The sequence below is a fragment of the Aspergillus aculeatinus genome (assembly GCF_003184765.1).
Source record: "Aspergillus aculeatinus CBS 121060 unplaced genomic scaffold BO66scaffold_4, whole genome shotgun sequence".
Lineage (NCBI taxonomy): Eukaryota > Fungi > Ascomycota > Eurotiomycetes > Eurotiales > Aspergillaceae > Aspergillus > Aspergillus aculeatinus.
Window position 1 is genome coordinate 60,260 of NW_020291473.1, and position 17,580 is coordinate 77,839.

Here is a 17,580-nt window from a genome sequence, read left to right on the forward strand (position 1 = left end):
TCGGAGACACGAAACGATAGCAGCTGGGTCGCGACTCTCGACTTGTGGATGCGGGAGTCTTGGTGTGGCTTGAGCCCCATCCAGCGTATACGAATACTGGACACCGTTCTTCAGCCACTTCATTCCTAACGTCGCGAAGGGACACCGGAGGTGATCAGTCCTCGAAAGAGGCGGGTAACGTTCGGATGGTCCTGGGGACAGAGTCCACCACTACCCTGCGACATGCGGCCGATCAAATTCAGCCTTCACATACGGAACAAAGAGTCATGCACACTCGGAATGAGGCCATTCAAAATTTGGGTCGCTGCCAAGATTGCCAACTCCACGGACTGATAGTGCGATCTCCCCCCCCCCCCAAAAGAACCTAGGGTTGAACTCTAATTGGATAGCACTCGCAGCATTCGCTATAGCACGCGCCGACTCCACACGAGGAAGCAAACCTTGTTCAGCTGTCGCGGAATGCTACAGCCTACCGTGGTGTGCGGCAAGCTCCCGGGATTGCATGTATTATTATCCCACGGTGAGACTTTTGGTGCATGAGTCAAACACCTCGGCCACCAAGGGCAGAGTCTGGGAGCAAGCGTGGGTCGCGGGCATCTGGGAATGCTTCATGTCATGGACGGGCAACAGATCTCCAACCCGCGATTGGTGATCGCGAAAGGGGAGGGATGATGCGCAGGGCCAAAGGATGGTCCTTCATGATCGACGCGAGCGCGTCCCCCCGCGGAATCGACCTCCCGGGAGAAAATAGTGGGACCTTGGATTGCTATCTGCACAATGCACAATACCTGCGCCCTGCCAGACAATAGCTCTCTGCCTTGGTGGGGGTATGTCTGAGAGTGAGAGAGAGAGAGAGAGAGAGAGGAAAGAGCAAATCAAGGACCCCCCACGTCCGACGGATACCTGTGTCTCATACTCCGACTCGTGCGGCCGGGGCAAAAATGGCATGATGGTGGATTGGTATCAGATAAGAACTCGAGATGGATGGGGGGGCAACGAGCTCCGTTCCATGGATCGCGGTGGTCCATTTTCCCACTTCTCCAGCACAACACGAAAAAGGGAAAGCACTGGGCAAGTCCCAGAATGAACAATGCACACGCCAAAAATGGCCATTGTCATTATCTATTACGCGAGACGCTCGAAAAATAAAACCAATAGCAGAACCGCGGGTTGGTTGATCACACGGGAAGCTGGACCGGACCGATAACTAGGTACTCCGTACAATACTTACTAGGGCTTCCAGCTGCCAACTTTTTCGCTTCCTGCAAGGACCTTCTGGGCTTCAAACTGATTGGAACCATGGATCGATGTCAAGCCTCACACGTATGTACCGCTGGTTTATTTTGTTTCTTCGGGCTCGGTTGAAATAGGCAGGCACAGACGATTTGATTGCTGGGATGGGGGCTTTCTTCCATGCGAGCCGAGCAAGCAAATGAGCAAGCAAGCGAGCGAGCGAGCCAGTATGCCAGCCAGCGAGACGAGGCGAGGCGAGGCGAACAACGAGAGAGCAAGGACGCTTTCTCTGATCGCGTTGCTTGATTATTGCTGATGTTGCATGCAACATCAATCCATTCGATAGAGCATCGCAACGAGCAGAATTTGCAGCTGCAAAGTACGTCGACAGCTGCAGGGCTTACTGGCTTAGCTGACTAGTGTGTTCCTGCACTCTGCAAGTTTGCACCACCATCGCACAGACAGCCCCATGACCATCGAATCGGGCTGAGGAATTTCCTTCAGGCTCCTTACGAATTACGACGACTTTCAGGCCCCAAAGCAAGCCGTTTCCTTGACGAGGATGAGGACCAAAGTCCCGTCAGCGACCCTTCTGCCCCCCTCCGCCCCATGATCACTGCATTAGTCCGTTCCCAGGGCATCTTCACAACATCCACTCGTTCCCCCGGGATCTCTCCGTCTTAGATAAGTTGATCTATAGTAGTCGCACGCCTGGGCCTCGATTATCTGACCATGGGACGGCCGGGCATGGGGCCGTCCGGGCCGGAGTCAGCGAAGGAAGCGAGGCTTGCACAAGTCCCTTTCGGCATTCTTCACACCACATAAGCATCCTTCAAGAATCCTTCAGGGCATGGATGACAAAATATGGGGAGGGGGCAAACAAGGCGTGCCTTTGGGCGCTGGGGCCAGCAGCGTTGACGCCACAGGCAAAAAGCACACAAAGAAAAAACATAGATTGGAAGGGAAAGGAAAAAGCAAATAGCGACCCCAAAAATCAGACTGAAGAAATCCTTGAGATCATGAATCAACAAGCAAACCGGCATAGACTACCGATAAGCAAGCACACAAACACACCCACACACACACAAAGCAACGAAAAATGAGGCAGAGAGACAAATTTTTCGGTCGACACGAGAAAACAAAAGTCGACGAGGCAGCAAGCAAAAAGGGAAATAGGCCTCAGTGGATGGTAGTTTAGATCAAGCTCCCCTTGATCGTGGGGAGTCAGTCTCTTCCTATCATATGTTTATACATCCAATGTGTCTCATCATCAGCCCATAATAATATGATTGTGGGAGAAGAAGAGGAGGAGAAGACAGCAAAAAAAAAAAAGAGAGAGACCGAGCATCCCGCTCACCGCCCGAGCCCACTAAGCCTCTTCCGTCATCCTCAACGACCGCGCCGGCGGCGACTTAACCGAGCCTCTCCTCCGGACTAACTCGATCCCCCGCTCCGTCCCCACTCCACCACTATAAAACCTCCTCCTCCCTGTCGACCACCACATTTTTTTTTTCTTTTCTTTCTTCGTGCGGCGACGCAACTATTACATTCACCCGTGTTGCCTGGACATCATTTTCTACCGTGATGTTTTTTTCCCAGGTGTCAGTTGCGTCACAGACGAACGGAATTGCACACCGGTTCTACTTTATTGGTCTTTCTGAATTTTTCCTACTAGGATGAGACCATTTGGTTTGGGATCGGACATTACAATTTTCCTCGTTTAAGCGTTTGCTTTCATCATCTCCTTGAAGGATGGAAAGCCTCGCTTGGTGGGATTATTGCTTGTAGATTGGGTCTTGTGTGCAAGAGACTCGTAGTTTTTGTAGCCTCAGTGGGATAATTCTCGGCCATCGGGACGCATGTCTGGGTTGCGGGTAGTACATGAGATATCATTGTATAGTTGATATGCATAGATATCTTAGATTGTATCGCCAGCTAGTACTGTGTTCGAGGGACTGTATGTGCTGTCTGTTGTTGACATCATGCAAGTTCTATCTGCGTGCACACTCAAGCTCGCCAGCATGAACATCCCGCCAAAGAAACTCCCCGGACATTTGTCAAGTACGGAGTACAGTACATGGGTGTATATGCTACACACCCCGCGCTTGAGGTCTCTACTATTTACTATGACTACTCCCCGGGCTCATCGCCAATCTTCTCCAACTTGCCCATCTCCCGCTTCTCACCGGCCTCGCCGAAGATCCGGAGCCGGTCCACGCGCAACTTCTCACTGTCCCCGTCGCCATCCACAAAGAAAATCACCAGCGAGGTGACATTCTGGAACTTGACGAACCGCAGATCCACCGTAGCTGTGCCCGTGTTCGCGTCCCAGCTCTGCGGCTGGATCTCCACCGCCTGCACCGGGTCGATATCGTCCGCTTCGTCGAAGCCCAAGACATGGGAGCGATTCGTATACAGCTTGATCGTCTTGGGGCGCATCGGGCGCTCATCCTCGTCGCGTTCCTCGTCCTCGTCCTCTCCCGGCGGGAAGGATGTGATCTGCAGCGAGTGCACCTTGACGGTGGACTGGAAGGGCACGAACAGCATCAGCTGCTCATCGGTGTCACTCTCCACCCAGTCCGGACCGCCGGCCTTCTTGCCCTTGCTGTTCAGGGCGGAGGGCTTCGGCCCCTCGAAGAGCGTCCTGGCCGTGCCGTACTCGCTGGCCCGGTTCAACAGCTCCAGTCCCTTGGGGTCGGCTTGGTCTGTGATGTCACTATAGCCCTTGGGCACGGCGCCTCCGATCCAGTATCCCCCGCTGCCGCTGCCACCGCTGCTTGAGCCTTCGCCGGATGAGGGCTCGGCTTTGTTGGCCTCCGCGGCGAGTTTACGGACGACGTCGTTGAGCTTCTTCGGGTCGGCGCCGCGGATGGTGGAGGTTGGGCGGCCGCGTTCGAAAACGATGAAGGTGGGCATTCTATTCCGCGGTATCGCTGAGATTAGCTTGGGTTTCCTTCCCTTTCCGAACGGTCATGGGAGGCGGAAGGGTCATCATACGCTGTGACGCCATAGGCCTTGGCGATATCTTGCTGGTTGTCAACGTTGATCTTGGTGAATGTGATCCGGTCCTTGCGGGACAGCTGCATGGCTAGCTGCTCGTACGCGGGGGCGATGGCAGTGCATGGTCCACACCAATCTGCGTAAACTTTTGGAGCATAAGAGTAAACGAAGTTAGCTGGGTTGGTTTGTTTATAGGGTGGTTTTGTGCAACCGGTGTGGATGTGAGACAGGTGGCAGGGGGAAACGAAGGAGGGGGGAAAGGCGGGGGAGCTGGAACACAGGGAAGACAAGCTCACAGTCGGCTACGACAAAGGTAGACGAGCTCAGTAGAGAGGCAAATTGCTCTTTGGAGGTGATTTGCACGAGTTGTGACATCGTGGCGGTGGGGGTGAACTGAGCTGAGAGGTGTAATCAGGATTTGAAGGAGGAAGAGGTTGGTTGTTGTTGACCGGAGCAGACTGGACGGTTCGTCCGTTCCTTCGTCTCCGCCCCGGACTATCCATTATATGTCATCAACTCCGAGTCTCCTCAACCCCGCGGCTGCTTCTGCGACGCTTTTCGTTTCTTGGATCACCTCTTGCTCTTGAACACCAACTTCAAATAGGCGCACTCATTAGTTCATTTCTCATACACAACTAGAATTACTGATATCTCTTTTATAGGTAACTGAGTATGATGTGGCCATCAGGCCCATTCATTCTGCCACCAGTCTGCTCATGGCTGGGCGATCAATCCATGAGCTTGGACACCATCGTAGTCTCTGTTGGACAGACTTCTCCGAGACAGCAGGATATCATGCTTGCAAGCCAAGGACTTCGAGGACAAGGGTGAGCGTGTCGAGTCCACCTCGACCTTGAGTGCTCAAGTTGCATTACCAGAGCACCCACGCTCGCTATGCGGGCTATTTCCCGCAACCCATATCGTACCAGAGTCTCGAAAGACACCCGAAAACGTGCCCGGGAGGAGAGACCAGTCCATGGGCTATTCTACCCGGTGAACCAGGTTAATATGCGGGTAACATCTCACCCTTCGGGGAGGGAGCAAGACCAGAAAAAGAGCATTACCGTATGCTCACACACAAGGATTTTCACCAACATCATCATCGTCACCTCAGGTTCCCTGCTTCTGCCCCTCTCGCTCTCGCTCCTGCTCATCGTCACTGCCATCATTCTCAACCGCAAACAGGACCTTCATCCACAGACTGCAACCCCGACACCCGACCACGATCTCCCCGTTCTCTGCCTCCCTCTCCAAGTCCTCTTCCGTGAGAAGAAACCCCTTCTCATCCCCACAGCGACACCCTCTATACCACATATCCCCTTCGCCGTCTTCACCCTCCGCACAGCCCAGATCCTCCAAATCCACCACCTCCAACCCCGTGTGAAACAGCACCCCGTTGCCCCCGGCCTTTTCCTGCCCCGCGGCGGCCCGCGCGCGATCCAGTCGCAGGGAGCGATCATACTCGGCGCGTAGAGACGGAACGGAGAGGGTCTTGTATGCCGCTGTAATTTCGTCTATCGTGTAGGGTCTCGTCTGCGGCGGGGAGCTGTGGGTGTTGGTCGAGGCCAGATAACCTAGAGGCGCATCCTGAGCGGGTGTGCTGGCGGCGGCAGCCTTGTCCGGGTGGTGTTTGAGTAGGGCGCGGTGGTATGCGGTTTTGAGTTCTTGCTTCGAGAGGGGCGCACTCGTGAAGGAGAGGTTGAGGATCTCGTAATAGTCAAGAGGGAGAGGATTCGTGGTGAGGGTCATTGTGAATGTCCTTTCCTTCCTGTTCCTGTCTCCGTATTCAGGTTTGCTCGGAGGAAGATAGAAGGTGGGGGTCGACTGGCGAGAGGGATTTCAGTCTAGTGTTCACGTGAAGACAGGCTTTTCTCCCTTTCTTGCGAGGCGCGTGCAAGAGATATTCGTGTGCCAAGGGACTCCTATGTATAACGGGGATTAAATGCTTCGTCGCAAAAAGATGATGAAAAAAAGATAAGGCGGCGCGGCGAACGGGTCTTGGCCGTTCCGCATCTGCGATCTCGCCCGCCCGCCGCTGCCACCGCCGCCGCCACAACTCTCGTGACTTCTGGACATCGGAACTACTATTGTGACAAGAGCCATGCTGCTGCATCTAACATCACTCGCAATGCGGATTGCAGAATCCAGCGATTAAACTTTTAGAATACAATACTCGAAGGTAAGTCTAATTCGCCTACAGCCCGTCCCTGTAATACAACTCATCTAGTGGATAAGTCTAGTATTGATGCTCTAGCTATCTTCTACCTCTAACCCACGAGAATCGGCTGTACAATGCCTTCAATGGCAGACAAGCCGAGAACAAAGCCGCACAGAAGGGCCACGGCCGTCGAAGAGCGGACCGTTTACGCATATATCGGATATCAAAATGTCGAAACAAGTCAAGAAACGCAATGCCCCGCGAACTGATTATGCCAAAAGGAAACCCAAACATTATTCACACACCTTGCACCTGATCTACGCCTCGAAGGTCTTGAAGACGTAGCGGTCCTCGGCCTTGCTGGTGAAGGGAACACCCAGCTCGAGGAGCTTGACGTACACGTCGGTGAACTCCTTGAAGAAGACATCGTTGTCCTTGGCGTAACGCTCGACGTGCTTGCGGAACTCCTTGTCCTTGATCATGGCAAGGTCGGTGGGGAGCATCATCAGGGTCTTGGTGGTCTTGTCGGTGAACTGAACGGGGCCGTTCCACTTCCGCTGCTGCCACTTCTCGTCGAGCAGGAGCTTGAAGAAGTCGTTGGTGAAGACAGTAGGGCTGAAGTCCCAGGGACCGTCGAAGCCGGAGCGGTCGGTGTGAGCGCGACCCAGGGCGTGGGCACCGATCAGGGCCACGATCTCCTGATCGTTGAAGCCCATGCGGTAGAAGATGTCACGGACGTGTCTCTGGTCCTTGGAGGCGTCGGGGAGACGGCCGTCGGGAGTGCAGGCGGCGACGTCCCGGTCCTGACGGCCGGGTCTCCAGGGGATGGCAGGGCCACCGCACTCCTGGATGGCGGCAGAACCGGCCAGGGTCCACAGGTCAGAGTAGGTGATCCAGGGGAACTGCTGCTTGATGGGCTCGAGGAAATCTCTGGCGTGCTTCAGGCCGGCGTTGGCACCGTGATCGGACTCGGGAGCGAAGCGCATGGTAGCACCGTTGCTACCACCAGTGCCGGTCTCCTTGTCATAGGTGCCACTTGCGTGCCAGGCCAGGCGGACAAGGACCTATCAGCATTGCGAGGTTAGTGTCGTGTCAAAACAACAAGACTCTTCAATATTGGTTTGTCAAGACTTACGGGGCCGTAGCTGCCATCATCATAGTCGGTTTCGTCCACCAGCTTCTTGGCAATCGCATCGTACACCTTCTGGTAGTCCGCCTGGGTGGGGACAAAGGCCTTGGAGCTCACGGAAGAATCACCGCTTTGGAAGAAGAAGAAAGCACCAGCGGCACCAGCAGCAGCAACACCAGCCCACAGAAGGCCGTTAGAGGACTTGCTGGAGCCAGCCTCGGAGGCGTAGCCGCGGCGAGAAGCGGTGCGGAAACCCTGGGAGGGAAGAGCATAACGAGCGCTGCGAGCAGCGGGTCTGAAAGCCGAGGTGGCAGGGGTCGAGCGAAGGAAGGCCCGAGAGGCCGAGCGAGCAGCGGAGGCCATTGTGTGAGAAAGAGGTGTGAAACGGAGAGAGATTATGTTGGGATAGGTAGGACGAAAGGGTACACACAGTACTCTTGGGGTGAATCGACTACTGAGGGAGGGTGAGACGAGAAGACGGAGGAAGAGGGGAGAAGGGAAGAAGAGGTGACAGGTATGAGAAGAAAGAGGAGAAAGGACGAAGACAGGGATACTAATAAGTCTACCAGGCTGCGAATCACTTTCATCGGTTTTGCCCGCGACTCCTCCAATAATCCCTGAGGGCACCAATTACAAGGGCGAATTGGGGCGAGCTCTAGCCCCAATCTTTTGAGTAAGCAATAGCCAGTCTTTTGGCTTTCTGTCTCTCTCCGCATTTCCTGCACTTTCTTCTGGAAGACCTGAGTTTTGCCGTTGGTTTGTCGGATGGATGGTTGCCGCGGCTGTTGGAGATTACGGGCCGTGGCAACCGGGCTCGATCCATGGCTCTTCCCAGGGCTCTTTTCCTGCCCTGGAAAAGTTACTTGCTCTCTTCAATGGATTATATTCTGGAGCTTTCTGTGACAATTGATTATCCAGCGCAATGGTGTTGTCAACCTGGGGAGGGGTAGTCTAACCCTCGTCTGTCTTCTTGCGTCGGCGGGATGGGATGGATGATAGATACGATGCGACAATCCGAACGGGGACAAATCCAATCATGAATGTCGAAGCGGGTCCGGTGCGTTCCGATTATAAACTTGCGACTTCTCTTTGGTTCTTTTGTTCATGCTCGGCTCCACCATTTTTCTCCCTCCACTTCCTCCGTCTTACCAAATCGTGCCTGTCCAGAACTCCAGACTTGTCGCCATTACTCATCATCGGTATCCAACTTTGTACCGTCTCAATTTTGGCATTTCGGTCTTACAAACCATATTGAACTTTGTGTAGAGCCGAAGAAGGTTCTTTCGAAGCCACCGGATGCTTAGTGGGTGACCTTACAGGTAGAATTTGCCGGACGATTAGAAGCAGGGTTGCGTGAAGGCTGGATTTGCGCACACCTCACGCCTCATGGTAAGACGATGGCGAGATTCGGCATCGAGTTCCATTTCATCCCATTTCTGCAGAAGAAGAGGGCGGTGATCAGCCCTAATAATGCTGTGCTCCTGATTGTCGATGAGGGTTTCAAGTGCCATTCATCGACTGAGTTGAGCACCGCTACCAGAACATCCTCAAGATGTAAATTCCAATGCGACAGCACAGCGTACCATGACCGATGCACATATGAAGCGCAGTAGTCCTCTCTCTGGTCAGGGCTGAGGTCAACGCCACCAGCAACATGCAGCAACGTGCCAAACTACAATCCGAAGATCTACAAGATAGAATGTCCGTCGTAAAAATAGTCCTGCCGTTCGATCAAAGCGAACACCAGGGTGGAGTAGACGCAGCTCTGCTAAAAACTGTTTGGTTTTGATCTTCCACTGAACGAACTAAAAAAAAAGTATGCCTCTTTGCCATTGAATAGGCTAGACGCGCACTGTGTGGGTTTTGTGTGTTCGTGTTGTCTCTGCTTTCTCTACGAGTTGGCAATAAAAATGCCTGAGGCCCCCACTGCCAACATCATACAGTTCGGGAGACGAGGTCCATCTAATGCGATTGTTCAGGTTGAATAATCGTAGCGATGAGAATGGGTTTGTCCTTGTGAGACTGAGCCATGGCTGGCTGTCGATGTGACAGATTGCCCAAGCGGCCGGCCGAGTGTTGATGGGAGAGAAAATTGAAGGGGAAAACGAAAAAAAGTCAGACGGCTACGGTCACATGAGAATATATGTTTCGCTTAATGTGGTCATGTGATGCGCTAGTCCTCGGTGGGTAGAATGTTTGTCCGTGCGGGTACAAGGTTGGTGATTTGGAGGGGGTGAAACTATCGGTATATTGATTCAGACAAAGAGCTTCAAAAAGGTCTTGGTCGCTGATATTACATTTGACTCATGTAACTATCTTTGACGTCTATCGATCCCATTTGGTGATTTTCGGTGAAATCTTCCGTTCAAGAACGGTGCAATGAAACTCAAGCACCTGTGACATATATTCTAGGAGGTATCATGGTCACTTGGACAAAAAACATTAAACGCCAGCGAAGAACTAATCCCCACAATGTACAAAGAAACATCATGCCTTCCACAAGCAATTACCAAAAGCCATACGTCCCTCAGGCTCAAGTCTGGTTTCACTTCTGGCGTCGGTAGTTGATCTCATCGACTGCCAGCCCAACGAGCTGCCTAATAGGTCCACCCCGTCGCTTCTTGTATCTGCGCTCCGGCCTCGCGCTCTCGTAATCCATACTCAACATGTCTTGGTCTGGCTGCGCCTGCGACTCGAGCATCGGCGCATCCTGAGTGTTGGCCTGGAAGGGCTCGAAGGCGGGCCGGACAGACAACGTCAGCCCGATCCCCAGACAAACGAAGACGATTACAATTTCCTCCAGGACCGACATGCACAGCTGGATGGTGACGTTTCCGGAGAGCGAGCTGAACTCTGGCTTCTGGGCAAAGGCCGACAGCAAAGAGTATAGGATGCGCACGAAGAGCAAGGGGATCGAGATGCCGACGGCCAGGAGCAGGCGATGCTCGCCTTCCTCGATCCACTGATAGCGGAGAGAGGTGAGGAGCAGCAGGATGCAGAGGCCGACCCATGCGAGGAGGTACAGCACCAGCCCGGCTTTGGTCTTGGAGTTGTACAGCCCTTCCGTCGGGCTGGTGCTTTTCGTTTGGCCCACGATGCCCAGGACCATGCCTACGATGGTGATCAGGCCGGTCACCTTGAACAGGAGGGGGTGTAGAGCGTGGCCGGATCTCCGTTGGATCGAGTCGTTACTGGATTGAAACACGAGATGTTAGTAAGGATGATTATTGAGAACCTGCTGGAGTATACCTACGCTCGAGACAGCAGGCCAATGCAGGCCCAGGTTAGAGGTGAGACTCCGATGGATGTGCAGACTGCCCATGCCACATAGAGATCGACTGATGTAGGATCGTTGATGGTGGCTAGGTAGCAGCAGGAGCCGATAATTCGAGCTAACGAGAATATCACGAAGAATATCCAGCCCGAGCTTCGTGTGAAACCATGGCGAAAGGCCATCCATAGTGCCGTGAATAAGGTGGGGATGTATACTATTAATTGGAGGATGGAGATTCCATGGCGATAGTCAATAGCCATGATTGCAGTAGTCGGCTGAGCAAGACTTGTCAAGAGAGTATTGGGAGGAATGGCGAACAGAAAGTTTGAAGCTTCATATCAAAGTCAATGAAGGGGAGAAGCTCGCTATTTAATCCCCTCAACTCGGACTATCTCCAGTCTCCATGACGAAGAATTTTAGCCTGAGAACCACAAGGCTGTGCAGGTACCATGATATTGCGAGTCTCCATCAGGATCGCCGGGCAGTGTTTGCGACCCTCATAGGCACTCAACCTACGGTTCCATGCAATATGAAGTGAAGAATACCGCATCCTTTCAGGGCGGAATTGTTTGAAGGGACAGATTGGGCCAATGAATAGGCCGGGCGACTGGGAGGTGCTCGCTCTGCATACCCAAAGCGGGTTAGTGGGAGAGAGCCTGAGGCTTGACTTGGCCAAGCCGCAAACCTGGACCGACTGTCGAACTCCACCCGGGCTCGGGTCTCTCTTACTCTTACTTGTTCCAACTTGGCTGCCAATGTCAGCACTATGAGGAAGACTGACTTCTGACAGTTTAGTCTTCTTTCATGCAACGATCATTATTGCAGGCTTCCATGGCCTCTTGGAACGTTTCAAGCGGTTCCGCCCAGAATTATGAACGGCTGGTGCTCTTCGGTTAGCCCGTATCCTGCAGGAAGTCTCCTACCAGTTTACAGTACACTCCGAGTTCGTCGAACTCCGGCTAGCCATGGTATACCGTGGCAAACCGAGTGGAGGTTGCGACACCTGCCGCGCGAGAAAAGTTAAGGTATGTTCTTGCGGCCAAGGCTGAGCAAACAATCTCTGTCGTTGTTGGAAACTAGTTTCGGCCCCCACGACTACCGACGCTGATCATGAAGCTTAGTGCGATGAAACAAGACCCGTCTGTCTACGCTGCACCAAAGCTAGGCGTACCTGCGCCGGTTATCGGGATCAACTTTCACTGTGGTTTCAAGACGAAAGCGACGCCACCGTGCAGAAAGTAAAGGCATTGGATAAGTCGGGCTCGAACGACTCGGCCCCACCAACAACTGCCGTTGTAGCGATACGACAGGCGGCTGCCCAAGTATATCGCCTCCAGCACTTGACCTTCTCAATCCCCGTCTTCAATTTTGCGCTGGACCACATCTTCCAAGCCACCTGCCTGTTTCTCAAGTCATATTCATGGCTCAATGTCTCATGCCTTGTAGAACAGTCTCAGACGCATGCCCTTTCTATTGGCGAAAAAGCCATGATGACGGGCATTGCGTCGGTGGGTCTTGCTAATCTCGCGAATCTTCATAATTCACGTCCCTTTCGAATCTCTTCAAGAAGCGAGTATACCACTGCTTTGCAGTTAACAAATGCCGCTCTTTGTGATCCAGTAGCGGTCAAAGAAGACACCACGCTCACTGCGGTGGCTTGTCTCTCGTTGTATGAAGTGAGTTCTTTGTGATTCTTCCCAGAACGAAACCGCTGACTTGATTTGCAAGATTATCTGCTGCGACAAGGAATCATCTCTGCTATCTTGGTATGAACATGCACGAGGCATCGCGGCCCTACTCGAACTTCGTGGAGAGGAACAGCTCCATCGTGAAACCGGTCTGCAAATGTTCCAAGTCCTGAGAAATGAAGTGGTTAGCTCCTGGATCCGTCCAAGCCAAGTTACGGATTGCATATGTCTGACTTTCTCATAGCTTATTGGTTGCCTGCAAAAGCGAACACGAATCCCTCCTACACTCATCAGGACTCCATATCGGCCAAATTCCACCGCTCAGAGTTATTGTGCAGATAGGCTGGTGGAGATTGCCGCCGGTCTATGCGATCTTCAAGTTCAAATGAGCGAGGAAGCAGTCACTGACAGCGTCAGAATACTTACGCTCGCCATGAAGCTTGAATCTAAATTAGAGGATTTCAGCAAGGAACTCTCTGCTGAACTGCCCTACTCAGTAAGTCTGCGAAGCAATTTCCAGGCCTCACGAGAGGAGGCGGTAAAAGCGGTCAGTCATTACAATGGTTATTACCATGTGTACCAGTCCATGTGGACGTGCAATACTTGGAACAACTACCGATACATCCGGATCCTCGTCAATAGCTTGATTTTGGCACAGTTACGACAATTGATGTTTCAATCCGAGCGCAGCTCAGTTACCCCGGGCATAAAGAGTCTTTGTCGCGACGTCCGCGCTCTTTTAAGGCAACTAGCGATGGATGTCTGCTGCGCGGTTCCGTACAAATTTGGCCTTGCTCAGGAAGCTGAGAGACAAACCCTGGATCCATTGGTAGCAAAAGCCGGCACTGGGTTCACTCTGCTTTTGCCCCTCTATCTTGCTTCGCTAGTCGATGGAGTGTCGAGCCCTGTCCATGCTTGGGCCATGAGGTGCCTCGGTATTATCGGGCACAAGATGGGAATACGGACAGCTGTGTCCCTTATAGATGTGCTCGAGAGAGAGCAAGGTTGGACGGCCTGGATCGACTTGATAGATGGTGAAGGGGATAAATAGATGTACATAATGGAAGGACTACAGTGCCTAAGGCATCACAAGACAGCGGAGACTCGGAAACTCGTTCACGTGACGCACTATTCTGTATCATTTATAACAGTTTTCTTCCGCGCGGCAAGAGGGACCTTTTTTTCATTTTCTTCTTTACACTTATCATACCTCACGAACGCATAATCAACCTACACTCCTATCCTCCATAGGATGGCAGGTCATATTGGCGTACCAGAATGACGTTTCCAACACCGGGCAAATGTCTTGCTATGGCTTCATCACCGTGCTGGGTTTCTTCGGGAGCCTCGAGTGCGATGGTGATGAAGTCAACTGCTGCTCATACATGCCGACGCAAGATCGTTTCTTAATTGTGTAGACGGAGAAAGAGATCTCTCTTCCTGTATTGTAGCTGTGGTCACACGCGCTCATGCCGAAGACCGTTGCAGCGATCCAGAGAGTGTCACTTGTGATGCTTCTCGTAAGCGCGGATCAAGCAACCAGGTTACCGAGCCCGTGGATTGGTCTTCAGGGATCATTCGACTAGGGTTCGCGGGCGCAGTTTGTTGATTATCAGAACTTGGCTCAAGTCCTGAACGTGGGTTTCAGCGATTGACGAACGCGTCCGACTCCGGACCCGAAACTATCTTTTTTGAGCTTGAGTGAAAAGGAGTCTGTCCTTTGCCCAGACCGCGCATGGAAATAAAGTGAACCAAGTGCCTGCAATATATTAGCGACATAAATTGGGGGAACAAATGCCAATGGCGCTGAAAATAGAACGATTGTGGCCCGTTCTTTGGAAAAACTGGGTCTATTGTCCAGTTGGGGGCTGCTTGCCCCTGACTCTTGACAATGGAGCAAGAGAAACAAGCAGCAAGCATTGCATGGATGGATGGATGGATGGATGGATGGATGCATCGGCGGGCGCCGTCTTGAACTCCGGATGCAGGACCGAACGAGGCTGGCTGCTTATGAAACCTCGAGTAGTTGCAGTCTAGATGCTTTTCAATCAGTCAGTCAGTCAATCAATCATCATTGAACTGGTTCAAGTGACTACCGTAATCTGCATTGATGATTACGGAAGAGTAGTTAACATTAACTAGTTAGTTAGTAGTTAGTAGTAGAGAGGAGAGACAAGAGCACGACTTTGAGGAAATGGAATCCACCATCCCAACTTTCCTCCCCACATCTTCATTCATTCATTATTCATCCCTGGCCACTTTCTCCCTCCGTCGGCCCTCTCCTCTCACCTCATCTTTACTCAGTCTATTACCTCCCCTCCCCCCACCTCTTCTATCCTTTTTTGCTATTCTGTCATTTTTTCTCTCAATTCATACGGCTCTTCTTCGGCTTATGTCCTGGATGTTGATTGTGTAAATATGCTTGATCTCGCCGCCTGAGTGTCTTCTTCTTCTTCCCCCGAATTCCCCGTTCCGGAAGCTCGGCTCGTGCATTCACCTGAGACTTTTATCTCTACGGAACCCCCCTGCAAGTTTACGACCACAAACTCTTTTATTCTTGGCTCTCAGATACTTGGAGCCCGTCAATCTACTTGCACAATATAGTTCGTTGCCTTTTGGGCATCGTGCGACCATGGTGGGAGGCATTAGCAAGCGGCAGCAATACCGCAATGAGCGGGCATTGCAGGACCTCATCCGGTCGGTTCCTGGCAACGATCGATGCGCTGATTGCCAGGCTATGAATCCTGGTGAGCATCAAGACCTGCAAACATCCTATGGCAATGTGATGCTAATAAATCTTGTGAAATCCAGGCTGGGCTAGTTGGAACGTACGTACCACGACCGATCTATGCACGGATTCGACCTCCCCCCCCCCGATTAAGGACTTAGTATATTGACTAGATCGGATACAGATGGGCATCTTTCTTTGTATGCGATGCGCGGCCCTACATCGGAAGCTTGGCACGCATATTTCCAAGGTCAAGTCTTTGAGCATGGACTCGTGGACGGACGACCAAGTCGATGTGAGTGAGAGCTACCCCACCAGCCCAAGTTGTCCTGGTCTGACTCGTGATGGGTTTGATGGATGCTAGAATATGAAATCGCACGGTAACAACATCATGAACAAAATATTCAATCCTAAGAACGTGAAGCCACCCGTCCCGACCGACGTTGATGAGTCCGACTCGTGCATGGAGCGATTCATCCGGCAGAAGTATCAGCATCGGTCTCTAGACGAGAACAAACAGAAACCTCCGAGTCGTCATGACTCGGGGTATGATAGGTCTCCGGAGGGGTCGCCGCCTCCCTTGCCTCCAAAGCCCGCCAGGCCGTTTGGCTTCGGCCTTCGTTCGGCCTCATCCGCAACGAATCTCAACCGCATCTCCAACCGCAGCGCCTCCTCTCCTCAATCGGACAGATTCGATTCACCTTCGCCGGCGCTAGGTGCAAGGAAGGCTTCGGGGGATCCGTCGTTCGACTCGAAACTGGCTACCCTGAGGGATATGGGGTTCACAAATGAGCGTCGGAATGCTATTGCTCTCCGCGAATTGAATGGGAACCTTGATAAGACCATTGAGACGTTGATGAGGCTGGGAGAGGGCAACGGTTCTGTGGTGCGAGCACCTGCTTCTGCTTCTGCTTCTACTCCTAGCGTCGATTCCTCCAAATTCGGCAATCCCTTCGATCAATTAGACTCAAGGCCAGCAGCCCAGCCCAGCAGCAACTTCAACCCTTTCGATGCACAGCCGCAACCGCAACCACCACAGCAGCAGCAACAGCAACAGTTGCCTCAGTCGGCCTCTATGCAGCCGCTTGAGCAGTCGTTTCAGGGCCTGCAGGTCGCCCAGCCCTTGTTTCCACACTCTACTGGAGGCTACCCGTACAGACAGTCCTCACTTCCTCAGCCTCTTTATCAGCAGGCGCCTCCCGCAGCTTCTACCTTGAACCAGGGTGGATACGTCGCATCCCCACAGATATTGGACGGTAGCCACAACCCCTTCTTCCAAACCGGAGCTCAGCCGCAGGCCAGCCTGACCACTCCGGGTGCGAGCCCTAACCCCAACATGGGATCAAGCAACCCCTTCTTCGGACAGGCTCCATCACAACAACCATCCATGCAGGCGCAAAACCAGGCGTCAGCCGGTCCATTTGGACCTCCGCGACATGCGAACACCATGCCTATCATGTCTGCGACGTCGCCATTTGGCCAGCCTTCGCCATTCCAGCAGCAACAGCAACAGCCGCAGCCGCAGCCGCAAGCGCAGCCCCAGCTCCAAGTGCCGCCCACGCAACCAGGGCAAACCTCCATGAACCCGTACCAGATGATGAATGCGCCGCCCACGCCGCAGAGTGCAGGATATCCCGCTCCAGCGCAGTACGGGTACCAGATGCCTGCCCAGCATCTGTATCCGCAGCACACAGCCCGTGTCGACAAGAACAGCATTCTTGCACTGTATAACCTCTCTCCCCAACCCCCTACGATCCCCGAACACCCCCAAACCCAACAGCCCTCCGCGGCCGTCAATCCAGCCCAATCAGTCCCGATGAACCCGCCACAACCGTCCCACTATCAACAACCCGCACCTACCTTCCAACAGCCCGGCGCCACCGATCCCCAAGCGACAGGGACACGGAACCCCTTCTTCACCGCCGCTCCAGCCGCCGCTCCAGCAGCCCCTGCTGCACCGTACCAGATGGCTATGCCCCAGGCTGCTCCCCAGCCCACGGCCGGTTTCGCAATGAACAACCGCCCCGCGACATCAGCAGGCGGGTTTCCTCGCGGCCACATGAGCCAGCAGAGTGTGGACATCAATGGCTTCCAGAGTGGCCGCCACAGCCCGGACGCGTTCGCCAGCCTGAGTGCACGCTACGGCTAGACATCTCGATTCCGCTTCAGCCTTCATGTGTTCTTTGCGGTTTTTTTCCCTATCTTTTCTTGAGCGTATATATTACATCTCTTCTTTGCCCTAATCCGGGGATTCTTTTTTTTTTTTTCTTTTTACTTCTTCTTTTGGATGTGTGTACCTGTGTTGCATAATTCATGGCGTTCTTGAGGCGATACATAGTAACTGTATGATGACGCTGTCGTTGACAGAGC

At 53.0% G+C, this 17,580-nt stretch overlaps 7 protein-coding genes across 7 annotated transcripts; 3 read left to right on the plus strand and 4 right to left on the minus strand.

Annotated features, from left to right (window-relative positions):
* Nucleotides 1-3,158: 3,158 nt before the first annotated feature.
* Nucleotides 3,159-4,684, minus strand: BO66DRAFT_388174 (thioredoxin-like protein 1). The gene is made up of 3 exons (XM_025646486.1): nucleotides 4,530-4,684; nucleotides 4,231-4,378; nucleotides 3,159-4,150 (listed from the first exon to the last, which is right to left on the minus strand). Exons 1-3 carry the CDS (start codon nucleotides 4,606-4,608, stop codon nucleotides 3,364-3,366), a joined length of 1,014 nt encoding a protein of 337 aa, XP_025507923.1. The 5' UTR covers nucleotides 4,609-4,684; the 3' UTR covers nucleotides 3,159-3,363.
* Nucleotides 4,685-4,903: 219 nt separating this feature from the next.
* BO66DRAFT_388175 (diphthamide biosynthesis protein 4) lies at nucleotides 4,904-6,177 on the minus strand. The gene has a single exon (XM_025646487.1). The coding sequence runs from the start codon at nucleotides 5,980-5,982 to the stop codon at nucleotides 5,344-5,346; it is 639 nt and encodes a 212-aa protein (XP_025507924.1). The 5' UTR covers nucleotides 5,983-6,177; the 3' UTR covers nucleotides 4,904-5,343.
* A 356-nt stretch (nucleotides 6,178-6,533) lies between these two features.
* BO66DRAFT_340696 (peroxidase) lies at nucleotides 6,534-8,032 on the minus strand. The gene is made up of 2 exons (XM_025644414.1): nucleotides 7,527-8,032; nucleotides 6,534-7,455 (listed from the first exon to the last, which is right to left on the minus strand). Exons 1-2 carry the CDS (start codon nucleotides 7,881-7,883, stop codon nucleotides 6,709-6,711), a joined length of 1,104 nt encoding a protein of 367 aa, XP_025507925.1. The 5' UTR covers nucleotides 7,884-8,032; the 3' UTR covers nucleotides 6,534-6,708.
* Nucleotides 8,033-8,372: 340 nt separating this feature from the next.
* BO66DRAFT_142433 (uncharacterized protein) lies at nucleotides 8,373-8,816 on the plus strand. The gene has a single exon (XM_025642074.1). It carries the CDS (start codon nucleotides 8,509-8,511, stop codon nucleotides 8,773-8,775), a length of 267 nt encoding a protein of 88 aa, XP_025507926.1. The 5' UTR covers nucleotides 8,373-8,508; the 3' UTR covers nucleotides 8,776-8,816.
* A 1,164-nt stretch (nucleotides 8,817-9,980) lies between these two features.
* Nucleotides 9,981-11,054, minus strand: BO66DRAFT_340700 (uncharacterized protein; the record flags this gene model as incomplete). Its single annotated transcript, XM_025644415.1, has 2 exons — nucleotides 9,981-10,711; nucleotides 10,774-11,054. 2 exons carry the CDS (start codon nucleotides 11,052-11,054, stop codon nucleotides 10,066-10,068), a joined length of 927 nt encoding a protein of 308 aa, XP_025507927.1. The 3' UTR covers nucleotides 9,981-10,065.
* Nucleotides 11,055-11,509: 455 nt separating this feature from the next.
* Nucleotides 11,510-13,820, plus strand: BO66DRAFT_142454 (Zn(II)2Cys6 transcription factor). Its single transcript, XM_025642075.1, has 4 exons — nucleotides 11,510-11,819; nucleotides 11,916-12,470; nucleotides 12,523-12,666; nucleotides 12,727-13,820. Exons 1-4 carry the CDS (start codon nucleotides 11,760-11,762, stop codon nucleotides 13,531-13,533), a joined length of 1,566 nt encoding a protein of 521 aa, XP_025507928.1. The 5' UTR covers nucleotides 11,510-11,759; the 3' UTR covers nucleotides 13,534-13,820.
* Nucleotides 13,821-14,794: 974 nt separating this feature from the next.
* On the plus strand, nucleotides 14,795-17,493 carry BO66DRAFT_340705 (putative GTPase activating protein for Arf). The gene is made up of 4 exons (XM_025644416.1): nucleotides 14,795-15,229; nucleotides 15,294-15,310; nucleotides 15,395-15,505; nucleotides 15,575-17,493. The coding sequence occupies exons 1-4, from the start codon at nucleotides 15,115-15,117 to the stop codon at nucleotides 17,357-17,359; spliced, it is 2,028 nt and encodes a 675-aa protein (XP_025507929.1). The 5' UTR covers nucleotides 14,795-15,114; the 3' UTR covers nucleotides 17,360-17,493.
* The last annotated feature ends 87 nt before the right edge of the window (nucleotides 17,494-17,580 follow it).

Excerpts from the sequence above, each read along its gene's own strand:
- BO66DRAFT_388175 (XM_025646487.1), bottom strand. The coding sequence starts at position 5,982 with ATGACCCTCACCACGAATCCTCTCCCTCTTGACTATTACGAGATCCTC.
- BO66DRAFT_388174 (XM_025646486.1), bottom strand. The coding sequence starts at position 4,608 with ATGTCACAACTCGTGCAAATCACCTCCAAAGAGCAATTTGCCTCTCTA. Across the intron at positions 4,379-4,529 it reads TACCTTTGTCGTAGCCGACT|TTTACGCAGATTGGTGTGGA; the intron begins GTGAGCTTGTCT and ends ATGCTCCAAAAG. Across the intron at positions 4,151-4,230 it reads AAGGCCTATGGCGTCACAGC|AATGCCCACCTTCATCGTTT; the intron begins GTATGATGACCC and ends ACCGCGGAATAG.
- BO66DRAFT_142433 (XM_025642074.1), top strand. The coding sequence starts at position 8,509 with ATGGATGATAGATACGATGCGACAATCCGAACGGGGACAAATCCAATC.
- BO66DRAFT_340705 (XM_025644416.1), top strand. The coding sequence starts at position 15,115 with ATGGTGGGAGGCATTAGCAAGCGGCAGCAATACCGCAATGAGCGGGCA. Across the intron at positions 15,506-15,574 it reads GGACGGACGACCAAGTCGAT|AATATGAAATCGCACGGTAA; the intron begins GTGAGTGAGAGC and ends GATGGATGCTAG.
- BO66DRAFT_142454 (XM_025642075.1), top strand. The coding sequence starts at position 11,760 with ATGGTATACCGTGGCAAACCGAGTGGAGGTTGCGACACCTGCCGCGCG. Across the intron at positions 11,820-11,915 it reads GCCGCGCGAGAAAAGTTAAG|TGCGATGAAACAAGACCCGT; the intron begins GTATGTTCTTGC and ends CATGAAGCTTAG. Across the intron at positions 12,667-12,726 it reads AAGTCCTGAGAAATGAAGTG|CTTATTGGTTGCCTGCAAAA; the intron begins GTTAGCTCCTGG and ends ACTTTCTCATAG.
- BO66DRAFT_340696 (XM_025644414.1), bottom strand. The coding sequence starts at position 7,883 with ATGGCCTCCGCTGCTCGCTCGGCCTCTCGGGCCTTCCTTCGCTCGACC. Across the intron at positions 7,456-7,526 it reads ATGATGGCAGCTACGGCCCC|GTCCTTGTCCGCCTGGCCTG; the intron begins GTAAGTCTTGAC and ends CAATGCTGATAG.